At 39.1% G+C, this 24,204-nt stretch overlaps 1 protein-coding gene across 2 annotated transcripts; it reads left to right on the top strand.

Annotated features, from left to right (window-relative positions):
• The first annotated feature begins 1,632 nt into the window (after positions 1–1,632).
• On the top strand, positions 1,633–23,294 carry NREP (neuronal regeneration related protein). 2 transcript variants are annotated; one of them, XM_086771328.1, is made up of 5 exons: positions 1,633–1,755; positions 1,860–1,907; positions 3,355–3,417; positions 17,573–17,650; positions 21,606–23,294. In XM_086771328.1, exons 3-5 carry the CDS (start codon positions 3,415–3,417, stop codon positions 21,729–21,731), a joined length of 207 nt encoding a protein of 68 aa, XP_086627454.1. In that variant the 5' UTR covers positions 1,633–1,755; positions 1,860–1,907; positions 3,355–3,414; the 3' UTR covers positions 21,732–23,294. The 2 variants fall into 2 exon arrangements, with proteins under 2 accessions (XP_086627454.1, XP_086627455.1); XM_086771329.1 differs by lacking the exon at positions 1,633–1,755 and having other exon boundaries at positions 1,767–1,907.
• Positions 23,295–24,204: the final 910 nt, after the last annotated feature.

The raw sequence follows: 24,204 nt of genomic DNA, 5'->3' as shown, positions 1-24,204 counted from the left end.
TCAGGAAGGTGCAGAGAGACACACTAGCAAGCAGATTCCACTCAACAAATGGAAGTCGTATGTGGCCCACGGAAGAATGGGGTTTCATGGGGAGTTAAACAGAAGTGGATGTGAAACACAAGGTTAGTTGCTCAAAACCTAGGCCTAATAGAGACGGTTTAATCTTCTACTAACCTGCAGTGAGTATTATTTCATACCATTTTAACCACTCTTGCCTCAGATATTTTAACCTTGAGAAAGGTAACTACACATGCTGCAGGGTAACAGGCAATTTTGCTTCCTGCCACTTGTTTCTCTATTTTTCGGCCATATAACCCTATATAGCATTTTAGGGAGAGACACCATGCAGCAACGTGCCGTCCCTGCTGCTCTCCATCAATGTGTTCCCTTTCCCCCGGTACCTGTGCAGCAGCACCCTTCACGTAGGCTCTCCTGTCGCGACTCTGCCCTTCACTTGGCTGTTTCCCTCCCTCGTCCCACGCCCGTAGCTACGCTCAGAACTGGGGCCGGTTATGATAACGTACGAACCGACCCCTCCCCGACAGACCGTGCTTGAGCCAGCACACACCGCCCGCGGGATTCCGCTGCGCGCTGCCGGGGAGAGGCTGCCCTCGCAGTGCCCGTCTGTGCCCGCACTGCGGGACAAGCCCCCGCTCCCTCCACCCCGCGTCACCGCCTCCTGTCCCCGCAGGCGGGGCCTGAGCCAGCCCTGCTGCGGAGGCCGCCGGTACCCGCGGGGCCGGGGTTGCGGCCCCGGCCGCTCTCCCCTCGCGTCTCCCCGCACGGGGCGCCCCCCACGGCCCGACGCTCCCGCGGCGGGCAGGTGGCCGGGGGAGCGTGCCCCGCGCGGCACCCTCCGCGCCCGCCCTCGCCGCCGGGGGCCGCTCCGCACCGCGGCCCCCGGCTGCCCTGTCACGGCGCGGCGCCCCCTCCTCTCCGCCCACCATTTTCTCCCCTCCCAGACCGGCGCAGGCGAGGCGAAGCGGCGGGCGGATGCCTCTCTCTCTCTCTTTCCCCTTCTCCTCAGATGCCCTTTGCCGCCGCTGCAGGGTTATTATTACAGTACGTGGCGGCTCCCTCCCCCACCCCTCCGCCCCGCTCCGCGCCGCTGGCCGGGCGCCGCCGCTGTGCAGCGCCTTGGCCCCGCTCCGCGCCTGGCCGCCGCCCAGGCCCGCGCCGCGCTGCCTGCGAGGGGGGCGCCGGGCCCCGCGGGGCGGCGCGGGGACACCAACGGCCGCCCGCCAACGGCTACTAACGGCTACCAACGGCTCACTGATCAACGGCTGTAACGGCTCCCCCGCCGCCCACGCCCCCCCCCGGTTCTTCCCTCAGCGCTTCGGGGGGCGCCGCCGCCGCCACCGCCGCCCCCCCGCCCGCGGCGCTGCCCGGTGGAGCGCGGCCGGCGGCGGGGCGGCCGCTGTCCTGGCTGCCAGACAGAGGGGGGACGCGGGGCTGCGGATTATTGCAGACTAAGCAGTCTGGCGCTGCAGCAGCGGGCGGGGGGGAGGCGGGCGGGAGCGAGCGGGTAGGGGGAGTGTGTATGTGTAAGGAGGGGACGGGAGGGAAGGCGGGGGGGTGGGGAAGGGGGGAAGAGCTGGCAGCCAGCCAGCTGCCATCAGAATTAGCTCATTGTTCGATATAACCAGCACTGGCAACCAAAATCCAGCCTGAGAGAGAGGGGGAGAGCGAGAGAGACTTTCCCCCAGCCACCCCCACCCCTTTTTCTTTTTTCTCCAAGGCTGCACTTTGGAAGAGGTGCAGTCATTCTTCCCCACACCCCCTACCCTCTCTCCACTCCCCCAACTATAAATTCCCTTCTGTAGCATGCTGCCCTTTTTTAATCCACATTTGTGTTTCAGATCATGTAGAAAGGACAGAAAGTGAGCAGGGAGCGGGGGCTTTTGTCTGTAAGTATATGCAATTCCAATCCACAGAATTTATTTCTTCTTTTTTTTTATTAATCCTTTTTCTCTCTCTTTCTTTGTTTCTTTTCATTTCCTTTTGTCCTTAGCTGGACTTTGCTGCAGCTTGCCTTTCCCCATCTCGGTGCACATTTCCAAACAGGCTTTCTTAAGAAGATGAGAAAACGTGCAGTATATGTATTTAACTCTTTGTCTTTATGCTTTAAAGGTGAATTTCTAGGATGGGGATTTTTCTGCACACATGCAAGGGGAGATGAGAAGTGATTTTCTAAAACAGTTTCCTTTTTTTCGCTTTTGCACTCCACAAATACCAAAATGCATTTTTGAACCTAATGCACTTAGCTTTTTTAGCATGCATGCAAGGCGCTAGGATTGGTTTCTCGTCTCTTTTCTTCTCCCTTGTAAAACGAATCTCCCTCTTCTCCGCCCTGACACTGGATTCCTCTCAGGCTGCTGGGGTTTATTTTTAGAAAGCAGTCATTCTTGCAACAGCCTTCTGCATTTTTGCATGTGCAGCAGTTAAATTTTGGGTGGTTCTTTTGAGAAAAAAAAAAAACCAAAACAAAACCGAACCAAACTTATATTGGTAAACGTTTAGTGATGTGCTTTCTTTCAAACGTTTCTGTGTACATTTATAGATATATGAGTTTGCAGTTTTAAATCAAATATGTATGTGTGTGTTTGTGTGTAAACATATGACTCATACCTAATTACATTTTATATATACACACTATAGGTAAGAAATATATAATCAATAGAAAAGAATTTTTATTTTTGTCACTATATGAAATCTGATAAAGGAGGTATGCTACAAACCCAATCAATTAATAAAGTGGTAATTTAAGGTACCATTTCAATGAGGTGGGACCTACTCTCTTTTTTTATCTCCCTGTTTAAAATAGGGGGGTGTGTGGAGTAGAGCGAGAGAGAAAATGAGGTTATGTAATGCAGTGCCGTTTCCAAAAATACTTACTCTCTGGGCCATTACATTGTGAAAGCCTGACACTGTTATACTTGTTTCTTGATTGCAAAAAACACACTTTGTCGTATGCCTGGGAACAATGGACCACCTTTACAGTAAGCATATGGTGACAGTTTTTTGTCCTCTTCAGTGATTTTTATCTGTATTAACCACTAGGTATAGTGCTCTTCAGGGATGTACCAAGTGCTAAGAATAGCTTAGGGCTCTGTAAATCCAGGTACCAGGGATTCCTTTGTCCTATATTTAAGCCTACAGACCACTGAAATGCAGACATGCATGATATATAAGCATACATGTGGCTAGAATAATTTGCATGACTTTAATCTAAACCACTGAAGCTTATACTTGGCTTACCCACTGTTACACTGGCAAAAAAAAAATCCTATTAAATATTGTGACAGTTGGAATTCTTTTTTTTTTTTCATTTTTTATTTTTTAAATTGTTTTCAGGTTGTTCTCCTTGTGCTACTTGAGAGAAACTGCAAGCCCAAGACTTAACAGAATCTAAAAATGGTAAGAATTAGTTGCTTTAGCAAAGAATAAATAATTTTTTGTATAAATGCAAACCTTCTTTCCCCTTCCCCGTTACTAATTTATAAATATGACCTTTATAAGCATACTTTTTGAGGCTCGGGAAGCCATATAATGATTGATGTACTCTGAAAACCTTCGTATGTTGGATCTTTGATTTTCTTGCATTTTTTGAATAAAAATCTGAAATCCCTCTTTGTGCAGTAAGGCTTATTTAATTGGAACAAGAAGTGTTTAGGTTACTATGAAAAATACACATCATAACACGTGTAGGAATACATGCAGACAAAGCAATATCAAATGATTTCAGCCCTGCCACCTTCTTCCGAAAAAGAAGAAATAGGTCATTGCACTTAGTAAGTGAAGCACATTTAATGTTAGTCTGTCAGGGAAGTACGTAAGATGCAAACTAAATTTTCTTATTATTCAGTAATTTTTTCAGAAGGTAAGCCTTTCTTTGTGACACGAGTCCATTCCGGAAAAAATATCTAGGCCTCAGCCTAACTGAATTTACAGGCATTTAGCTGAAATACATTTCTTGAGCAATATTCAACAATGACCCATTTCCTTCAGTGTTGTGTTTATATTTTTACTGATTAAAGCCCATTTGTTGTAATCTCAAATACTACTGCTGACAAATACCTAATTTTACAAATGAAATGTTATACATCTAAAGATTCTCTAAATGTAGTGCTCTCTGAGAAGGACTGTCTCAGAATCAGCAAGAAAAAAGAAGAAAGTACATAAAGTAGGCAGAATTAGTTTAGATGCTGTGTGGTCATATAGCATTCTTGATTGAAGATGCAGCTTTCACTGAAGCGTATCTGAATACATGTACTGACATAAATGTGATATATTTTGGGTGCTACATAATAATATCATGGTCAAAAAGCTCTTAATTTGTATGGGGCAAATTTTCTGAAGTAGTGTCGCATAGGGTGTGCATTAGCATAGAATATTTTCCAAAGGTTCTCAGGGACATATTCTTATTAAGATTGGGTTAAATTAAGAATGGATTAAATTATATTATTCTTGTCTGGTTCTTTGGGGTTGTTTTGATTGAGGGGAGGAGGACTGATCAAAGTATGTTTAAAATAAGCAAGTATGTAATCTGCTATGAAGGCTTTTTTTTCTTTTTGGCTCCTTGTTTTATATCATTCCTATCTGCAAAAATAAACTTGCAAATTCTGGAGTTTTAGTCTATTCTGGAACCTACTTCCATCAAAGTACTTTGCTCATCTGTGTATAAATGAATAGTTGGGGGTGGGGAATTAAAAGGGAAATGATTCACTTAAGCTGTGAATAGAAATAATGTTAAAATACATTTTGTTCACACAACTGTGGAATATTGAATAAGGCAACTGTTTTCCTACCAACACCAAGGTGACAATCAGCCCACATTTTTAGATGGTGTGCAGGCTGTTATGTGCCATATATGCCTATCTATGGAACAAAAGATTATTTTAAGTTTAGTTAAGCATAAAATAGCCACTGATTTTTAGCAGCAGATGGTTCTGTACATCTAGCAAAGTTCCTGTAGTAGTCAATGAAATAACTTTTGTAAAGCCAGAACATAAAATACAACTCAGAACTATCCAAATGCAGTAAATAAAATGTAGTTACCCACTTGTCTAGTCCTATTGTTTGTTTTGCAGTGTAACATAAACAAGCATCTAATTTGGCTGGTTTTGAAAAGTTATTTGTTATGAAAAGGCCTAATTCCACTTTTTTTGTCACTGTTGATCAGAATTTCAGTGTAAGAAAGACTATGTTTTACCCGCTTGCAAGGTTGCTTGAGAATCTTTTTCCTTACCACCACCCTTTTTTCCCCCTTTCTTTTACTTTTGGCACAGTAACACCAAATGTAATTTTAAGTCAGGCCACTGACATACTTTCCTTGCAGTAGTGGATGCACTTGTCTTTGGCATATTTCTTGTATTTGTTGCAAGTGCCTTAAATGATTTCCTCAGATTAGCCATTCTAATTTGCAGGAAAAATTCTTCTTTACATATCAACACTTTCTACTCTGATATACACGATTGTGAAAGTGCTTACTTTGGTTTTAGTATAACAGCATATGCAAAGGCTCTATTCTGCTCTCATTGATCAGTGAAAATTTAGCTGTTACATTTCACCAGTCTGAACTAAATCTTAAAAAATGGGGGGAAATGGCCTGCTCATTCCTTTGATAAACTGAAAGTTCATTAATTATTTAGTTAAGTTTACAGTAAAATTAAGAGTGATTAGAATAAACATATTGAGTGAGAAGAAATGAATTCTTGGTTTAACTTCACCATCTTACCTTCTTAGTTTCTTAATGTTCTTATTCCATAAAATGCTTCTTAAACTGCTTATAAGTAAAAGCAAATAACTTAGCAGGTTAGTTTTCAATGCTGCTTCTCCTTTTCCTAGACTTGGAATTGTGATTTCCTCATACCTGGTTAATTAATCTTTCTTGCGGCTGTATAATAGTAACATCATCAATAATTTAAAATAAGTAGAAAGGCAGAAAATTGTACTTTCGATTCTTCTTATAGTTTTAACTCATGGACATTTTGAGCCATTTTACAAGGTGGCCAAGATCACCTGCCGTTCAAGGATCTGTCCTTACTTGTGTATAATGTATTTCCTTAAGTGGTCCTCTAAAGGAAGAAAGAACTTATTGTATTTATTTGCAATGTATAAAGTTCTCAGGTGATTTTAATTCCTATTTTTATTTGAAAAAAGCTATAATTTCTGTATACCATCTTGATGGAAAATGCTATGTGTCATAAATTACAAATTTAGATTTTAGAGCTAATTAAGGGGCAAAAAAGAGTTCTAAATAAAAAGGAAAAAAAAATGTTTTTAAAATTTATTTGGCCTGTGTGATCTAGTCATTGAAATAAAGGATCTTGTCAGAAGAGTGACAGTAAGGAAGTCTTAATTCCAGTTTTCGTTGGCCTCAAAGAAGACTTTTAGCAAAACCAGGAAAGGCTTTTTTTTTAAATGGTAAATATTTGTTTTTAAAGAAAGAACTCAATCAGGCATTTTAGACACTTGAGAAAATGGTCTGCTTGCTTCTAAAGCACCCAGGTGTGTCCTTTTCCCCTGCTCTTACTGCAGTTAGTTTCTGGAATTCAGTTCTGAGAGTTTGCAGTGCAAATGCTAAAGAATTTAGTAACACTAATAAGTGTATATTAGTAAACAGATATATCCTTAATAATTTAATTTTGACCTACATGAAAATAAGCAAAAGATATTATAGAGCAGCTGATTAATTTACTTCTGACTTACGACGTTAAGCACTAGTGATGTGGAATCTCTAGGCTAGGTGTTGTACAGTATAGCTGTGTCATCCCAAAGCAAAAAGGCCCAAGAAGGAGAACGTGTGGGCTGAACACAGGCTGATACACTGTAGTGTATCCTTGCCTGAACTGGATCAGTTTTGAGATTATTCTATCATTTGCATTTCTCTGCGTTTTGTGGTCTTAATTTGAGGAAAAAGAGAAAAATGGGATTATGACCTTTCAGAAAGAAAACAGTTGGGGGAGAAGCTTTTCTTCATTAAGTCAGAGAGAAAGAAATTACAAGCTGCATTTGGTTGAAGAGAAAAAAATCATCATCCCACTTCTTTTTTTTTTTTTTTGAAGTTCATAGGGAAATGCACAACTTAATTTAGAGTTGGGTAAAAGTATTTATGAGATAAAGCATGTATTTAATTTCATCACAGTTCAGCCATTACAAACCTTTTTACAGTGAGTTATGTGCAGATACCTTTACACATTCTGTAATTTTCTGTGTCTATAAAATGACTTCCCCTTGGTTGGAATAACTGTTCATAACTACAGGATTTTGTGTGGAGAATGAAGCCTGGGATTAGTCTGGCAGAGGCAGGCATTGTTTTGAATCTTTTGTATCCTCTGAGGAATAAGAACAACACCAAACTAGGATGCAACATTATGTCCAGCCTAATAGTAGATAACACACCCGACAAATGCTGCTCCTGGTCTGGCATGAGAAAACTCATACTTCTTTCTTGATTATCACCAAGTCTGGAACTGGAACAGAACCTCTTTTATGGTACTTAAGAACTGCATAGGAGCTGTAGGACTCTGTCAGATTCTCTCCTGTTTATGTGTAGCCATGGGCAGAATTTCGTCAAGAGAAGTAATTAAGAGGGAGGAAAGCTAAACTGTTTCGTCCATATGAATGTGTATATTGTGTTTTTTATTACACTTATGTGTGGTGCATGAAGGAGACGTTGGGTTCAGTTTGCTCAATGATACCTGATTTCTGAAAACTTAGTGAGAATTAAAGCCTTTCCAGCTTACAAAATAAATAAGCAGAAATACAAAATCACTTTTTTTCAATACTTTTGCCAAATCAGCTCTTCAACTGTGCAGAAAAAACCCCACCTTTATTTGATTATGACTACAAAATTTGAAGTAGGGTTTAAAAAAAGTTATTTTTGTCCAAAGCTGTAGATACTGTGGATATTTCTGTGATACAGTTCATACGCACATTAAAAGACAAACACTGTCTATATATGTATTTCTACCCAGTCACAAACATGCATGATCTGGGTTAAAAAATTTTGTAACTATCCACCAGCATACTTTACCTGAACGGAACTGTGTTGACACATGGAACTGGGGGTTTATGTAATACTTTGTCCAAGACAATTCTTTACGGAACTTTTTTCACAAAGGCTGAAATCTTGGAAAATGAGAAATAACAATTAATGTACACCTTGTAATACTACAGTCATGACATTGATTTTTAAGTCTTGGGGTCTAAAGCCTTCACCAACAATCTTTTATCTTTTTTTTTTTTTTGCATTGAATACTGCTGCCCCACCTGAGCTCTGACCCTTGTGTGTATGGCTGAAGAGAGGGGAGAGGGACTGCATTTAATAGGCCTTGGACAACTTCATAAATATAATTCAGATAGTATAATTGACTAGGAGAAGATATTTTAATAAAAATATTTTTAAATATTTGTATTTTGTTTTTATTTCAAATATTTGTTCACCTCATTAAACCGTATTGGTTGAGGGTGCAATCTGGAAAGGTGCAAAAATGTTCTTTTCAAATGTTTAATGTAGAATGATGCTATGAATCACTGTTTGAGTGTTACATGAAATTCAATTTAGACTGCTGGTCTGGCAAATTCAGGGTAGCACTACTGAATGAATCCCTGTGTAGATGTTCCTGGGAGGATTCCCGATGTTTCCTTCTGTAAATACTGCATTCTGAAAAAAAAAAAAAAAACACCTCCCTCAGAACAGGTCACATTTTCTCATCCTGCAGGAAGAAATGTTTCTGGATTAATTTTGTTGACACTAACCTTATTGTCTGTCTACTAGCGTAGCATACCTGGTAGGAATAAGTTGAAAAAAGTTAAAAGAAATTTGTGTGTGTTAAGCCTTGGCTTAATATGGACATTATTAGGAAGAGCTCTTGAATTTTTACAGCACTAATGTAAGGGCACACTGGCATCACAGAGTTACTCAGTAAGATTAAGATAGAGAGGAACAAATCTTCCTTCTTTCTTTTAAGATGTCTATATCTGTGATAAATCTCCATCATGAAAGAGAATGGGTTTAATAACTGTTCCTACTGGCAGAAAAAAATGCTGTGGAAATATTGGTAAATGTCTTTACTCTTAATTTCTCAGCTAAGTAATTGTATCAGGCAATATGAACAAAACCCAGAAACAATACTTGGCAGGAAAAGTTCTTTTCCTATGTTTCTCCTCATTAGATGTGTCACAGAACCCACGGATATTTTATTACTTTCAGCCTAAAGAACATACACGATAGAGTTTGTGGTTTTGCATTGGGAGTAGCAGTTAAACTACATCAAATGATACCAGATGCTGGTAATACCGTGACTGCAGGTAAAGGTACCAGAATGCTTTCAAGCACCTGTTACAGTATCGTCAGCTGTGGTCATTACATCGCTTTTAATGAGGTAAGTACTGGCTGTACAGTGTGATTCTGCCTCCCATTTCCCAGAGTACCACTGGGGCTTTTAATACTTGCCAGAAATACGCTCGTTGGGCAAGGGGTTAGTATCTCCTGAGGGGAAAGGCTTTAGTGGTTGGACTCTGCACGAAAGCAGTTGGCAGAGGCATTGAGCTTGCCGCCACTTGGAGAACAACATCACTTGTTGGATTTCTGGTTTTCTTTCTGGTATGTGTGAGAAATTTAAACAAAGTTAAACAAAACATTTTTTGTCCAAAGCAGTGTGTTAAGTCTTCTGTAAGTTACAGTATTCAGGCCATTAATTTAGAAAATTTCTAGGAAATTAAAAAATGAAACATGTTTTGGAATTCAGTTTGATGTGTACGTTTTGTATACCCCAAAATTGGAAGGAGGGAACTAGGAGGAGCGTACAGGAGAAGCATTATTCTGGGATGTCTCTGTTCTTGCTCTTTCTTCAGGATTCCCCTAGTGGTCACTGTTCTTCCTGGTCTTTCCCTTAAGATCCAAACTCCATGGAGCAAGGAGACTGGGCTAAATGGACTTTTTGGTCATCCTGTGACCGTGCTGCTTTTCTTCCTCCTCTCTTGCTTCAGTAATTTGCCAGTGTTCAGTATGAACCTGCTGAAGAACTTAACTGTGCAGCCTTTGGTCTTGAATTACGCTGCCATACTGTGCGTTCTCTTAACTTAGCAACCAGAGACTTGCTTCGGCCCCTTGTTCTGCAGTTACCACTAGGTGTAGATACAAATGGTTACCAATTAAACTTTCCATTACCTTATTGCAGTTGAAGACCAAATTACAAACTCATACGTAATTGACTGAAAAAATAAATACTATTTTAATTCTCAGGCTTTTTACTGTTTTTTTTTTCTATGCGTGCAGGTTAAGTAAAATAACAAGAGCTACCATTGCAGTGCAGAGGCACACAAAATGAAGTGGAAAAGGTGCTGGATTGTGCTGTGTTTGGAGTTTGGTTTTGGAGGGCTTGTTTGGTTATTTTGATTTCTGTAGTCTTTTACAGTTTCAGAGTCCATGCACAGAAATTTACTGGTGGAATAAAGTAGTTTGCAGCCATTTCACTGGTTAATGGGACTTTCCCTGTAACATACATTTGTTTCTTAATATTGTTCCAGAATAATTGCATTTCTTCTCCTTTCAAGGAGTGTGATACTCTGGTGATGAGTGTCTTTGTTAAATTAGAAAATTCAGTCAGAGGTTGGATGAGCATCTATGACAGCATTCACAATGTATCACTTGATTTCTTTTTTTTTTACTCTTCATATGCATGGTAAATACTAACAAACCTCTGCAATGTTTTTTGAAAATTAATGAACTCAAAAAGCAGCATGAGAGCACTTGTAGCACACAAGCTAGATTCCTCCTGACTAATGCAGAAAAGTGCAAATTGATGTCTCTACCTAAAAATTGCCTTACACTCAGGTGGTGTGGGAGGATTCCTCTCCAGGGAAAAAGAAAGTGTTTTCTGTAACTAACCTCATTCAATCATGTATGCTAGAAGACAGCTGAAGTTTCTGTTGAGCATTCTTACCCGCTACAGAATTCGGCAGGAGTGTGCTGACTATATACTCAAGCTAGATTAGCCTGTGTTTTTCCCCTCCTCAGCTTGTTGTGTTTTGGAGGCCAGTAGAACATAAGTGACCTCTTGGAAAAATGTACCTGCTCCAAGTGCTTATTATCTACCAGCATCCTTTCCTGCAGCAAGGGTCTCTGCAGCAGTAGAGCCCATTAATCTTAAAAGCATGCTTTAGCAGATTTTGCACAGTCACTCAGGTAGTTTTCTTATATATGTGGTGAGATTCTGTAAGTACATGTAGAAAAGATGCAACATATGTAGTATGGATGGGGATGGGAATGAATTATTTGAAGAAGCTGATACAGATGATCCAAGGTAGCGGAGTACATAGGAGCAGACACTTCAGTGTAGCCTGGAGAATAGAAGCTTTAAGAACAATGAAAGAAACAATGGATGAAGATGGGCTTGTATGAGAGGTTTTGTACTTAAAACCTCTCCTAGCAGAGTACATAAGAGCAGACACTTCAGCGTAGCCTGGAGAATAGAAGCTTTAAGAACAATGAAAGAAACAGTGGATGAAGATGGGTTTATATGAGACGTTTTGTACTTAAAATCTAGAAAAACTACTTCCAAGGTCAATTCCTTAAGTTGTGTAGGGAAGGAGCAGATGATGTCCTGTTCTGTGAAACCAACAGAAATTGATTCATCCAGAAATTGTTCATCCAGAAGTGATGAACACGGACTGCAAAAAAACCCTAATGAATAAACTTGCTAATTCATGTGCAGTGTGGAGAGGGGGATGCAAGGAAAAGCATACTTGTCTCATTTAGGCTTTTTCATCACTATGTGGCTGTGAGTTTGAGTCATCAGATGGGGAGGAATAAAAAGCAGCAGTAATATCTTTCTCATGAAAAGGCAGAGCCAGCAAAGGGTTCTGATGCACAGAAGTCAAAGTTAAGTTCAGGTGTGCAGTTGTCCTGCTGTGTTCTGCTGATATACTGCTATGTATTAATTCTCACTGTAATGGTAGATAAAGTCTCACCAAAAAGGTGGGCCACTTGGAGCAGTCCCAGACAGGAGGGGAATGATCGTGTAATTCTTCGTCTGTTCTCTCAAGCGATTTACCTACCTTTTTCTGCTGTGTGGAATTAACCAAGTGAGGTGATTGCAAATTATTTTTTTCCCCCACTAATTTTTGGATGTTCATGGCACTGATGTGGAAAGCAGAACTGGTAGAAAAACCTGCTGCCCCAACAGCATCCTGAAAATGTGAAGACACATTATTGGGGATAACTGTTGCTGTACCTTGACCAGAGGCTCAGACTTGTGATGCTAAGCCATGCAACAAAAGCTATCAAGTTCACAAAATTGGTAGGCCTCACACCTGCTAAACCACATGTTCACAGTACTTTTAAATAATTAAGCTAAGGTAATTAAGTTGCATTTTAACTTGAGCAAGTTGTGGTTTCTGATGTTTCAATAGAGAAAGCTTCCTCTCTGAGCCTGTTTCAGTCAGCCTATCACAACAGCAGCATCTCATGTGATTGTGAGTACAGGTTTTTACGTGTAACAAAGGTTCATCAAAACACCACTGACTCTTTGAAATAGGGAGTAGTGACGAGCACTCTTGACGTAGCCCTGTCATTGCCCTCTCCAGAGGATTCAGAAGACAAAGCTGGTTGATAGGAGACTGACACCCAACTAAGCTCTTGAGAAGCAGCAGCCATCCAGCTGACAGTTGCTGTATGTATGAAATGCTGCATGCAAGGTTTGGAACATGGTGGATATTAATATTATATGCGTTCATAATGTTCCCCTCACAGTGTTCAAAGTAAACTGCTGCAGACGGGAGCATTAGTTTACCCTTTGCACTGAGGTAAATGCATTCATCTTAGCACAAGCTTGCCTTCCAATTTTGCTTAAAATGAATTCATTTTTTTAAAGAGCATTATTTATTTGGTGCTCAATTTGGGATTTTCTGTTTATGCATCTGCATTGTGATGGTGGCCTGTTGGTTACAAAGAGAACTTTTTACTGCAGTGGAAGGTATTTGGGAGATTGAGAAGTCCGTGGTGGTATGTGCTGGGAAAAGTCACTAGGTTCAAACCAGCTGGTAACTAAGAAACTTTAAAAAAACCTACAAAGTTACAACTGTTTCAACTTAACAGGCAACTGTGTTACTTTTTTTTTTTTTTTTTTTTTTTTTTTTTTGTAAAAGAAAGTGCAACAGTACTCGATTTGGAAAGAAAATCTGCTAGACACTTTCAGTGATGCTGAGACCAGCTGCAAAGGAAATAATCTACAACTTTTCCTCTAGGACCCTTTATACCATTGATTTGTGTCATTGCAATAGTGGTGAAAAATCTTCGGACTACTTTAAAGAAATACAGGTGCATCAGTGTTCCTTTCTGGCCATACGGCCTGTCCCTAGGAGAGCACGGCAGGAGGTCGGGTGCTCTCTGTTCTGGATTAGGCACTGCAGACACTCAGGGCCTTCAGTCCTCACCACTGCACAAGTGTAGTCCTAGTGCTGCACAGGGGAAGAGCATGCCCCTTTCTTTCCTCTTCAAGACATACCTCTGTCGTTTTACTCCCCTGTTCCTCAGCACATGGTCATCTGTGTCTGCTAATACGTATAGTAAAGTTTTTTCTTTTATTTATCTTTTTTTTCCCTCTCTTAGGTAGGCTAGTGCAGAATTCCTAGAGATGGTCACCTTTTATTTGGAATTAGGAATTTCTAGAGAACTGGTTGTAATTTCCTTTTTGTTTTCATTTTTTTTATATACCTGCAGAATATGTTTATATGATAAAGAAGTTACCTGAAACTTCTCAAAAGATAATTGCCGATCTACTCAGAACAGTTGGTCATTTTCATTAAGCTTGTGTTTTGGAAGTACAGACTGCAGTTGAATTCAACTCCTGTAAGTCTTGAATGAGACTTGATGAACAGGAATTCCGATGTGGTACGCGTGAAAAAAACCCCACAACAAACCAAAGATAGAAAAAGTAACTTTGAAAGCTTTCTTGCTTGTTTCTTAACTAAAAAAAACCTTACCAGGAATGTGCTTATTTTAGTAAGTTTAGCGTGCCTTAAATTTGTTTTTTTTTCCTCTTGGTGGATGGATACATCTGAATATTTGAAAGATGCTCTTAGTGAGTAGGACTGAGGAGTGGGTAGCAAGAAATTAATTTTGTAATTTTAATGTGACTGATACAGTAGGTTTGGTCCAGCTCTGTTAAGATTATTTTATATATCTGTTACAAAGCTGGGAAAAAGTTTGTGCTCCCCTACTATTGCTCTTAAAGAGGACACGGCTTAAAATGGAAGAATAGGCATTAGAGTTTTGAAATGCTAGTTAGATAGAGCCTTTGCAATAGCAAAAAAAAAAAAGAGATTTCTTGGGTTTTTGGGCAGAGGAGAAAAAAGAGTCAACTCTAGAAGTCCTTCTGGTTTTGGGAAAAAAAAAGTAGCAGTAAGTATTTCTGGAGTCTGGATGCTGTAAGACCTGGTAGACAGACTTGACATTTACTTCCCTCCACCTTTGTTTTTTTCTGATTGTTAATCTTAATTTTTATTATTTGCATATATGCAAGAGAATGGAGGCTAAAGAATTGAAAACATATTCTTCATAGATCATAATTCCCTATTTCAAGTTGGCCTCAATATTTCAGGCAGAATTGCTTGCTGTTGTAGAACACTATTTCAGTGAAAACTTCCCAGATCAGTGGGTTTCTGTCCCCTTGAGTTCTCAAAGTGGGAGTGAATGGTTTAGTATATCGTATGTTCTGCCAGGAAGGCAGGCTTCCAAGGGTAGTAACACTATTAGTCAGATGTTTAGAGGTGATCCACTGTGATAATTTATAGATGAAGTTTACTAGCTTGATTTTTTTCCTAATTATTATCAGATAGTGAAGCTATCAATTTGAGTCAGCATGCAAGTCTTGTGCATGGTATAGATTTGCAGTAAGTTTAGTCCATTTTAAAGTTCAGTAATTCTGTTCTAAATCATTTGGTTATTTAAGCCAAGCTTGTACTCACATAATAATCACACAGGAAGTACTAAGAAATGAAAATATGGTGTGTATCAATGGAAGTATTTAGTGAGAAGTGTTTGCTTCATGCTAACAGCTGGAACATTGTAAGTCTTACATCCTATTCTGTAATGTAGCATTACTTTGCACTTTTTCTGTCTCTATAGCTCATCTTGCAACATTAATAGCAGTTGTTTTGAGCTGCTGTAATTGTCTAAAAGTTCTTGCTATGTTTTTCTAACACCATATTTATCAGTATTTATGAACATCTAAGTAGTTTCTGCATTTTGTAAAGCGTGTAGCACGGCAAGATGTCCTTTTCATTTATTTATTCTTTTTTTCCGCTGGTGGGTTGTAGTAAGTTCTGAGAAGACTTTTCTACACTAGCATCTTTTTTTTTTCCATTCCAGAATCTTCCTCCACTTAGCCAGGATCCAAAACATGGTTCCCTGGCCTTTCAGTATTGCTCACAAGGCAGATACTTTGGTACAGTTATAGCAGAATAGTTACTATATATGGAGTAGGTCCACATGATTATTATCTACCAATATCGGCCACAGTAGTTGTTTTTCAAGAGATATTAAGAAAACACGACATTACTGATTCTTTTTTTTTCCATAGAAATTTACTATGAAAGATAGCTGGGAGGTTGTGTAGGGTTTTTTGGTGGTGGTGGGTTTAGACTGGGTTTGGTTTTGTTTTGTTTTTAACCCTGGAACATAGTTGTGAGTATGTTTTACAATTTACACCTTTTTCCCCTTGCCCCATGCCCAAAATCCACCCTCAAACTGCAGTTCTTATGGATTTAAGTTGAGGACCCTTTCTTTGTCATTTAACTGCAGGTGCTTGTTTTATTCCTATTAAATTGCCAATAGGGGTGACAAGACCTACAGGCTAACTTAAATACATCTCAGACTCCATGGAAAATACAGAAGCTTATATTCATCATAGTGATTAATACTGTGTTCTGATGCTTATTCCTTCATCCTGTAGTAAAAATACACATTTTTGTATACTTTGCTGGTTAGGGCACACATGTCCTGTGGTAGAGCTGAACTGGTATTGCTGTTTCCCACCATGAGTTTCAGACAAAAAAAAATATGACTACACAATAAAATCAAGACATAGTTGCAGGGTAGGAAATCAGGGGTTATAAATAGCAACAGGAGAGCTCAGGGGTTACTTGGTATCTTTCATTCAAGTGTCTCAAATATTAAATTTGAACCTTGACTGATGAATTCACAGAGTCCCCTGTCCTGTGTACTATTCTATGTCAGCCATACCAAGAGTTCTTAACTCTCTTGTCTGAGATAACGTAGTAATCTAAAATATAAAATAAAATCTGATGCTTTAATCAGTAGAAAGCACTGTGGTTTGTACTGTGGAAAATCATGGGAGAGTGTATCAGAGCAGGCACTGCCCTAGGCTCTGTGTTCTAAATTTCCCTCCTGTTTCCTACTTTATAGTAGAGTTCAGGATTTTCTCTTGGAAAGATGATTCAAGTAATATTCTGATAATTTCTCCAAGCTACATCTAGTCCAGTTGTGACAACTAATAATCAGCATGCAACTCCACAGAAATGAAAACAGTCCTCAGGTTTCACTGAAAATACGTAAGCAGGTGAGAAAAGCTGTTCTGCCAGGAATTTAAGTGACAATGCAAGTTTTGATTCCCAAAGTGCAAACAACTTCAAATGGTGTAATTTATAATACCAAAGACCCAGGAGGCAGACACAGCATGAAAATAAATTTAAGATCTTCAGCATTGTATGCAACTTGTACTTGACCACTTCAGTGTTTAATGAGAGCGAGATGATGAAATGCTCTCCTCTTCATCCTGAGGTTGAGAAACTGAAGCACAGGAGGTTTCCAGCTCCTATTCCCTGTAACTGAGGTGTATTAGCCTGGCATTAACTCTAGCTTCCCACTATAGTCAGTGGCCAGCTTTGGATCTTACCTGTTTTCCATAGTAAAATTTTTCTATAACAGTCACAGGCCAGTACCTTAACCATTAAATTCTGCTGCCAGCTATTTTATCATATGTCTTTTATAATATGTTGGAATTCCTTTAATGTCTAAAATAAAGGTTGCTAAAACAGAATTACAGCTATGTCAATGGTCTTAGAAAGTTCTAGTTCACAGTTCATTGTGAAAAGATTATCAGAAATGTGTTGCCCTTGTCTACTGCAGTCATCAGCAAAGGTAATAATCTTCGTTAAATAGTCTTTCACCAGTGACTTGTGGCAGAAGAGAATGGGCATGTGGTCTCAAAATATCCTCAGTAAGTTTATTAGACATCCTCTTATATAGAATTTCTTAAAGAGATTTAAAAAAAAAAAATCCATTCTCTGCTCTTTTTTAAAAACCTGTTGAATGCAGATTGCCATAAACAATATAGCTGAAACACTCTAGGGACAGATCTTGTTGTCATGGGTACTCAAAAATATGTACTGAGCATAATATGCAGCTATGTCTCTGGGCCAAGCTCAACTGACATTAGACTCTCAGTTTTAGTAATGCGGTCTGTCACATGAACACCATTTGATTGCATTTAATGAATCTCTCTTTGTTAGTAACAAATTGTATATATTTATGTCACTACAGGTTTATCAACAAAGGTTAATGATTTGGGTAAACCAGAAAACCTTTCCAACCAGCCAAGGGGATGGGGGATTTCCAAAGGTAAAGTTATTTATGTAAATTCTTTCAACTAATAAATAGTTTGCTAATATGAAAGTTTTCTGGAAAACAAAAAAAAAAGGAAAACACTGAAAGTTCAATGGATTTTATTTTATGACTGCTTCAAGAGAGAAGCGAGCTCTCAGGATTTCATCACGAGTCTCATGGTATTCTGGTTTTCTTTTTTTTTTTTTTAAATTTCTTTTCTGGCTCCTTGAGCCAGGCAGTTAACTGAGGATTACAGCTTTCATTTTAAAATGATGTTTTTAGCCTTCAGACTTGCAGAAAACATGGACTTTTGTTGGCTACATACCAGAAAGAAAACATACTAATTTTCAAGAGCTCATATTTCTTAAGCCTGTCTCATGATTTTACAAGCTTGACATCTGAGTTTTGAATGCTTGATTTTGGCTGTTCTCTCTTAGCAATACAGATAATGCAGGAGGAGGAAGGGGGTGTTGTTGGTTTTCTTTTTCTGTTGTTAAGTTTTCTGCTTGTGCTTTACTTGCCTTGAGTATCAAGCATACATAGCATGACGGTTTTCATCTGAATTTGACAAGTGCTCCAACATAAATGCAGAAGATGTGGCTTGTCAGACCAGATTCATAAGATTTTGTTACCATTGCTGGTTTCATAAAATGTGAAACTGGATATGAAATTTGAGTAGGAAAATAAAGCAGTTACTCAGAACCACAGAATGTACATGTTTTATTTTCATATTCCCTTTCATTACTGACTCAAAATCTGGCAAAAGAAAATGGCAGGTAAGTAAAGGAGAGAGCACGTGGAAAATTGTTTCAATTAAGTTTCAATTATTATGTAGACTCCAGCTCCCTGTTATACTCTTCTATTTCATCTGGATAACACTGTATTTTCCACAGTTTTTCTTTATAAAGGAGCGCCTAAAATTTATAGCTGGGCTATTTGCAGTCTGGTATTTGTGCCAGCATGCCAATCTTTAAATTAACATATATGGCAGTACTGGCATTATTCACATTTGAAGTATTTCAAATATTCAGCTGAGTAGGCTGATAGCAATGCCAGATTACAATGAATGTTCTATATATATGGTCATACTTATATTAAATTAATTTGCTTATTTTGTGAATCAGTTATATGTTAACTAGATGATTTTTATTCAAAATTTTAAGTTAGCAGCTTTTAGTAAGTTGTCATTCATCATTAAACTAAGTCGCTTCTGAAACAGAGGAATGAAGCTGTGAACTATGTGCAGCATAGTTAGTAACAATGCTGCCTTATATTGGATTTATGAATGGCCATGTTTTCATGCTGTACATAGCTTAAAAAAAGTTTATCAAAAGGGGTAATTGTTTTTCAACAAGTCAACATTTTTTTTTTCCCCTGTAAAGTGGTTGGATTCCTGCTTTTTAAATATGATGCATTTTTTTGTAGCCTTTATGTAATTCTTCAAAAGATATTTGGCATATGCTTAAAAGGACCAGTTTTTAGAACTAGCTCCAAATTTTATTTCACAATCGATCTTCAAAAGCAACTTGGATACTAGCTGTACACAATCTAGCTTCCAGCCTTAACAAAAACTGGGTGTCTTTGGAATGTAATTTTTTTCACCCACCTTATAAAATTAATCAGGGTAAATTGCTGAAGAAGATTGGAGAAAGTGCTCAGTCCTTCAGCTCAACAAGTTTATATACTCAATTCTAAACAGCTTAAACTACTGAAAGAATAAAGTAAAATTAATAGATTTTTTTTAAACTCTCAGATAAAAGTGGGTTTTGTTTTCATGCAACCAACAAATATAAAAGGATGCATTTCTTAAAGACAATTTCTTTCCAGACCTAGAAGGGTCATATGGGACTTTTCATCTTATGATCATATGGCAGAATTTCAGGGCTGAGATTGTTTTCACAGCTGAAAAGGAACTGCCCAACACAATGCTTTTGGAAATCTGCCCAGACCTTTGGTCTGTGTGCTGTGCCTGTTTGCATGTGTAAGTTTCTAGTTTTCTTCTCATATCCTGTAATGATACACAAGTAGCAAATTTAGTCAACAAAAAAAACCCAAAAATATTATCACGTGGGTGGAATTTTCTAGAGTCCTGTGAGGAAACATGTTTGTGCAGTCACTAAAATTTAAACTTTTTTTCTTCATTTTGAAACTGTCTCTTGCAAAACCCCCAGTTTGGCTGAGCAAAGGCAAGGTATGTTTCTACTCCTACTTCTTCTCCTGGCTTGCAGAGCCTTTCTGCATGTGTACTGATCGAAGTCTGCTCAGTTTCTCCATTTCTGATGCCCCAAAGGGAGAGGGCACCATTAGCCCCTAGGAGAGGATTTTACTCTTTTTTCAGCCTGAAAACTGCTCCTGGCTGCATGCAGTGCAGAACTCTGGGGGAAGTTCATCTACTCAAATGCAGAATTTATCTGTGATAAAGACAGTGGGAGAACCAGGGGGTGGCTTCATTCCCAGCACAAGTAAATGTAGCAAATATGAACATTCCAGTGAAAATTATGGCTCTGAAGAGCCAAGAAAGGAAAACTGTTGAAAATCACACTTTCTTGGTAGTTGTAAGACTGTTACGTGTTTAACTCCTAATTCAGAAATTCACAACTCTCACATCAGAAAAATTGAACGTGGAGAAGATAACTTTAACTTCTTAAACAGACTGAAAGCAATCTGCTTATACCACAAACATGTCCTAAGCAATAAAACACCTTTACAATTCTGATCTCTTAAACACAAAACCCACAGATTTTTTTCCATAAGTTACAATATATTACTAGCTAAACAAATTATTTTTGTTTAAGATCCCATCGTGACATAGCATCAGCAAAGTGCTTTGGGCATGTGCTTAAGCTTTAGGCTTCCCTCTGAGGCTTAAATGGAAACATTTATTGAAATGCTTTGCTGAATAGGCATAGACTTCAGCCAGTGAATGGTTAAGAATGAATGGTTAATGAAAACCTATCTGAGGCAGCTGGCTGATATGGCACACCATCCCCTTACTTGTCCAGAGACAACTAACACACTACGGTGTCTTTAGAGTGCTCTTTTCAATGAAGTACTATAGGAAAGTCAGTCATTAGTGTATGCTAGCTGCTTAAGCAGTAAGGTGTTTAAAAGATGAGAGGTCCGAGCTGCAAAAGGCTCTCTTAATAATAAGATGATCTTTCATAACTAAGATGCACTTTTATGTTGAAGGCCAAGTGGAGCCATAAAATGGAGCTTGTGGTTAAAAAAAGCAAGCAAACAAATTAATTTGTTTGTAGATACCATGAACAGGTTTTTGATTACACATGTTGGTACTGAGTTCTGTTTTCAAAGGAGCTCGGTGCCATCTGTAGATCAGTGGCCATGAGTTTTGCATTCATGACACCGAGACACCGTGTCTGCCTTCTGTGCTTCACAGGTGCAAAGCAGGTAATTGCTCATTTTCAGCCACGTTTCTGTGCCAGAACTACTGCACACACAGCACCTGCAGGTGCAGTTTCAGACCTGAGCTGTCCCAGCTATTATGGAGGGTACAGACATGGATTGGTTTGGCAGGAGTGAGAAAAATAATTTTGAGGACTAGTATAAGGATGTACAGCTGGTGGTGAGCTGCAGAAAAGGTTGTCACTCCATAACTTCTGTCATTTGCTGGGATGGCTGGGGTCTCCGTAGCTGCAGCAAGTGTCCAAATTCACCAGTTCAGCAGTGGAGGATGGTTGTTGCCTCAACTCTTTTGCATTTTGGCTTTTGGGGCACACTTACTCATCCCCAGCTGATGAGTTTTCATCAGATGCTGCAAGGCTTGCTTGATTTTTAAGCGATCCTTTGCTCTCTGTGCTGTTAATATTTATAGTTGATTCAGCCTTGTTTAGTAGATGTTTACTTCTGAACTAAAGCTAGAGAACTATAGAAACCTTAGGATAGGAAAAGGGAGGACCCCATCTAACAGACTTCATGAAGCACAGCTAATACCATTTTTTCCTCTCCGCAGGGAAGTCTCCCGATCTCGAAGGAAGTAAACCGCAAGAAGAAAAGAGAGGGAGAAGGGGCATACCTGGTTCCACTAAATGGCTATGGGCACCATTTCACCAAAATCAATTACCTCTACTCTTTCTAATCATAATTTCTCCATTTGTATTACATATGGTGTATGGGTTTGATGAGGTCATGGTGTCATATATTGGGAATTGTTTCTGTGTAAATCATCAAGTGTAAGAAGAAACTATGGGACTCTGAGCCTTGCTTTAGAGAATAACAATGGACAAACGTGTACCATAAAAAATAGTTTAAAAAATTCTGACTCAAGCGAAAGCTGTCAGAATTTCACACTGTGAATCCATGTTTACAAACATTACAGGTGGGCCCTCAGGCCTAGTTCTACCACAGCAATGTCTTCCACTACTCAAACTCCACAGCTCACACACAACTGGTAAACTGCTCTCTCCATTTCCACCATCCCCAACTGCTTCTTGCAGAGGCTGAGAGTCCCCCTTTTTTTTTCATTTAGATGTAACAAACCTAGTAGTTTATTTTCATCAATTGTCTGTATATCTCTATATTTTATCCATGTACTCTTTTGATGTATAGAAGTAGTATGAAACTCATGGTTTCCTTGTGGTAAGTGATTGTGATGCTGCCACGGGATTTGAGACACTGATGAATGGTGCTATTTTGGACTTTAAATATGCTCCTTGGCAAGGTAGCTCTGATGGAGTTATTTTTTATTTCCATGTTCTGAGAAGGTGTTGGTATTTTGTTTTTCTGAATGTTGTTCTTTAGACTGGATTGACTTGTTTACTTGTGTCTTCAGTGTGGCTTTCTTATTCAGTGCTGTAGGTGAGTAACTACTTATAGTGTACAAGTAAGGAACCGATTCCCTATCAGGGTCCACTGACAAACATGCAGTTATAGTGGGAGCAATCACAAAACTGTAATTTACGTAAAATCTCCTTTCTGACTCCTATCCACCTAATGGAGATAGACGAGCAATAATTTTCCACCAACCTCTCAAAATATCTTTTGATTTTTGTCTTTTTTTTTAAAAGCCTTTTTTTAAAGAAGGGACAAGTTTTAATGTCCTCTTCAAATCCATAAAATAGGGGATATAGTAAGAAAAACACAGGAAATTTCTGGGAGAAGAAGTCCTAAAGGGGAAGAGTACATTTCCACAGTACTGTCAACATGTGGACTTTACATTTTTGTTCTTGCTCCCAGACTACTCTCAATACAAACCAACACAAAACACAAAACTAAACAGTATCATCTACTCATGGAGTGTTGTTGTGTTAGACACAGTCTGAAAGCCCACCTTAATTTTTTATATAACTCTGTCTTTTAGCTCTTCCTTTTACAGGGCAGGCCTTGTTCTGAACTGTTTTAGCTTCTGACTGTTAAATACCGATGCATGCACTGCACTTCCTAGATTTCTTTCCTTTCCCCACCTTCTGTATCCCTTTTCTTGTACGTTTTATTTTCCAATAGATTAGATATGTTACTGTGCTGTATATAGAGCAAGAAGTAATATTCAGCAGTTGTGGCATTTATGTATAGTTGCAATTGTGTACTGCTGAAAATGCAGGCTTTTGTAACAATGTGATCTTTAATAATGCACTACAAGTACCCAATGTATTTTAGCTACTTTAGTAGGATTTGTTCAATAAATATGCAAGCTCTAAGGGTGGCCATGGTGTCTCTGTTTCCTTTTTACAATAAGGTGAGGGCTCCTTTTCTGTTTGTTTGCACCTGTTCTTTATGTGACTTCTGAGGATTTGGGGTTTTTTTTTTTAATATCTGGTGAAGTAAAAGGTGCTTTCTTTTGTTGTCTGCTGAACAATAGCTAAACCTAAATGCCAGACGTGGATCTGGGAAATGATAGTTGCTGGACAATGGTAGTCATGTACTTCACTTTTGAGGCTGCTGAGTGGCTGGGTCAGATGTGACATTTGATGCCATTTTTAGTAATCCCAGGAGAAAACTGTGGGGCTATGCATGGCAAATACAATATAGTTCATTTTCCACTTCTGATAAACTGAACCAAAAGGCCATTTTCCTAGCATGTGTAATATAGCTTAAAAGAATATTGATACAGTCCTCTTTAAAAAATCACTTCCGTTGGGGGAAAAAGGAATATCTGCATTTGTAAGTTTTAGAACATATACTGGCTTCATTTTAGCATAGGAAACAGATAGAGCAGCACTTTTTTAAAAACACAAGCAGTGATCTACCAATTACTACCAGCTGTAGGTCTGCCTCAGAAGTTTTCCAGTCATGCAACCAAATGAGTGCCATTCCATATGCCCTATCTGTCTATCCCACTGAGTGAATTTACACAGCGATTGAGTTTGGTTTGATGACTTTGGCTGTATCACAGAAAACTGACCATGCACGCGTAGCACCTGACCCAAACGGCCACTGATCTCATCGTAGGAAACACAACAAACAGCAGTGTATTTGGGCTAGAGCTAACTCTCTGGTTAGAAAGCAGTTTTATCTTATCTCTCCGTAGTATATGTATATACTTATAGACATTATATAGATACACATCTATATACATATGTAAATGATGAGAAAAAGTTAATAGAATTAGAGCA

The sequence above is a fragment of the Chlamydotis macqueenii genome, chromosome Z (genome assembly GCF_036417535.1).
Source record: "Chlamydotis macqueenii isolate bChlMac1 chromosome Z, bChlMac1.mat, whole genome shotgun sequence".
NCBI classification, from domain to species: domain Eukaryota; kingdom Metazoa; phylum Chordata; class Aves; order Otidiformes; family Otididae; genus Chlamydotis; species Chlamydotis macqueenii.
This window is presented reverse-complemented; position numbering and strand designations above follow the sequence as displayed.

What these genes read in the sequence shown, in the direction of transcription:
- NREP (XM_086771328.1), top strand. An exon ending in GGGATGGGGGATTTCCAAAG is followed by an intron (nt 17,651 to 21,605) that starts GTAAAGTTATTT and finishes TCCTCTCCGCAG; the next exon opens with GGAAGTCTCCCGATCTCGAA.